Source organism: Cryptomeria japonica, chromosome 8, assembly GCF_030272615.1.
Source record: "Cryptomeria japonica chromosome 8, Sugi_1.0, whole genome shotgun sequence".
NCBI classification, from domain to species: domain Eukaryota; kingdom Viridiplantae; phylum Streptophyta; class Pinopsida; order Cupressales; family Cupressaceae; genus Cryptomeria; species Cryptomeria japonica.
In genome coordinates, this window is record NC_081412.1 from 381411723 (window position 1) to 381414560 (window position 2838).

Consider the following 2838-nt stretch of genomic DNA (forward strand, 5'->3'; position numbering starts at 1 on the left):
CTTGTGCCACATAGTTGCCATGTCATTTCTATTGAACCATTTCTAATTAAAAGCATTTAGCCAAAATAATTCTTTCAATTTTTTTTTCATTGGTCAAAAGTACAACATATTTATGGAATTTACCTCTAATAGTGAACATGTTCTCATAGGTCAACCCACAATTTTTTTGTAAAGGACCAATATAAAGCAAGTTTCAATTACAAAAATGCTCTAGAGTGGTGCGATGTTGAACTAGGTTCATTTTAATGTAGAAATGCAAGTGTTATTAGAATGATTTTCTTCATGAATGCATGAATGATTATTGGATAATTAAATGAATGTCATTGAATGTCTTCATATACAAATGTATAGAATAAATCATGCAAACGTATGTTTAGCTAGCTCTAGGAAGAGAATGATGAGAAAGAGTTTTAAATTTGAATCTTAAAACATCAAAGATTAAAACCATGAGTATGAGACTAAGTTTGCATGCATATGATCAACCTATAGAATTTTGAGCGTAACCCAAATGAGATTGCATCATTATGCTTACAATGCAAATAATAAATTACAATTCTAAGTTGCAGTTCAAAAGTTATGATCAAAATGTTGAACAACCGTTTCTTGTTCATCGAGACAAAAATATTGAAAAATCAATTTGAAAAGAAATGTGTAGAATAAATAAATGAATAGATATAATAAATATACATAAAGACATACACAAAAATATAAACATGAAATGTTAACATATATAAAATAAACAAATAAAGATATAAAAAAAAAAATCTAACTTCACATGAAAATATTTCATTTTCCAATTTATAACGATATTGAACCATTCTCTAAACATAACACAAAACCAAATAGAAAATGACACCATTACAAATATGTAAATTAAACTTGTTCGTTTGGAATAAATGTTGTGTTCAATCAAAACAAAAAGAAAAAGCAAAAAATCATTAAATTCAAGAATGAGAAGGACTAGAGCCGAAACAAATCGCATGTACTTTACCCTTGTCGAGTGGCACGGGGCCCCTAACTGCTTTACATTCCTCTCAACAGAGCTGCTTTACACACACACATATATATATACGACAATAACTACGTAAAGTAAATAAAGAGCAGAGCAAATATTCTTCCCACCCTTTTCAATGCATGCAGACGAAATGCCAGAATACGATTTTGGCGAAATGAAGCTTCTCCTTCAGTCGGATCGTGGATTACTGTGAGAGGTAGGTTAAAAAAACATTTTCCCTCCGCTTTAAAGACCTGCAGATGACTGATTTAAGACTGAAATTGTGTAGTTTTGACAAAATTGGGATCCAGAAATGTTTGATTCATAAAAAGTTTCGTTAGGTTTTACTGAATGTAATCGCTTGGCACTGTAAAAGATGAGGGTAAGATTATATCAAAATAAATTTGGCGCGATCGGAAAAAACCATTTATTTATGCATCTTTGAATCCCCTGCTCCGATCTTGTACACTTCAATCCTTAATGCTTGGCCAGAGAAATCTGAAATCTTACTGGCTTCCGACCGTAAAAATTGTAGAGAAGTGAGGTAGGGTGGATAGGAATGGGGGGATGCGTGAGTAATGCAGGAGACATAAAGCTTTTGAAAGCAGACGGGAAAATGATACGGCTTGAACCTCCTCTGTATGCCAAAGACATAATTTGGGATGATGAATACAGAAACTATGGGATTTTCGATGCCGGATCGGTGAGGCGTCTGGGCCTTCTCTTAGCACGCCCTTTGCCTCCCCATGCCAAGCTTCGTCCCTCTCGTCTTTATTATCTGGTTCCCCTGCCTCTCTCTTTCACTAATATGCCCCCATCCCAAAAGCTTAAATCGTATTCTCTGAGACAAAGGGGAGGATCAGGGAAGGGGGAAATGTCAATATCAGTGAAGTCGCGAACCAAGGCGGAAGATTCAGCTTCTTTCATTACTCAGCCCCAAACTGAGGGAAATATGAACGCAGGGCTTCTTGAAAATGTTGCGACTCCATTGTTGATCCAGTCTAATACTAGTACAAGAGGCCGGCAGATCTCCAGCGCGTCAGGATGGAAGCCTAGTCTCTACACAATTGCTGAGCTCTACAGTGTATGATTTGACCTCACAAATCCTTTGTGTAACATTTATCTGAATCCTTTTCTTTTGATTTGCTGCATTGAATTCTAAGGATTAGTTATTTAGCTAATTGGCTGTTTGGATGTGAATTTACAGGATGGTTGATACACAGGCTCTTCTACTGCTTCAAGTTTAGATGTGAGGAATACAAAAATTTTGTGCCTGCTGTTTGAGCTCTTTCCTATTCAATTCTAGGCTAACCAGGTTGGTGTACGCTTGAGCTTACAAAAATTATAAATGAGGGAAAAATGATGGTGGATGGTTTTTAATGTCCCAACATAAACACCTGCACCAAAACATGTTACTGTGGAATGGATGGTGGAAAACTGTTACTGATCTACAAATTAAACTGGTAAAATTCTATATTTAATAGGTGTTCTTGTATTTTTTGGCATTGAATCACATAGCAATGTTCTTCTATGATCAATAATATTACATAATTGATTTGTGTATTTTTGGGGAAATTTCAGATCTTATGAAAACTCAAAACGCTTCTTTTGTGGATGAATTTCTGAGTCTAGATTTAAAACACCTCTTTTCTTTCATGGTTTGGAAGTAAGACTAGAACTGATTTATCTTGTTTTCGCATTGAGATGTAAATGGTTGCTCAATGTTTTTCGTCGTTTTTGTAGTTTAAGAGATAAATCTACAAAATCCTGACATTCTTTGGTGAATTACAATCAGAAAACATGCAATTAATTTGTGTAATTGCATATATAATAATACTATTAGA

At 34.6% G+C, this 2838-nt stretch overlaps 1 protein-coding gene across 1 annotated transcript; it reads left to right on the top strand.

Moving 5' to 3' along the window:
- Nucleotides 1-1084: 1084 nt before the first annotated feature.
- LOC131066858 (uncharacterized) lies at nt 1085-2613 on the top strand. The gene is made up of 2 exons (XM_058001730.2): nt 1085-2078; nt 2202-2613. Exons 1-2 carry the CDS (start codon nt 1554-1556, stop codon nt 2208-2210), a joined length of 534 nt encoding a protein of 177 aa, XP_057857713.1. The 5' UTR covers nt 1085-1553; the 3' UTR covers nt 2211-2613.
- Nucleotides 2614-2838: the final 225 nt, after the last annotated feature.

Excerpts from the sequence above, each read along its gene's own strand:
- LOC131066858 (XM_058001730.2), top strand. The coding sequence starts at position 1,554 with ATGGGGGGATGCGTGAGTAATGCAGGAGACATAAAGCTTTTGAAAGCA.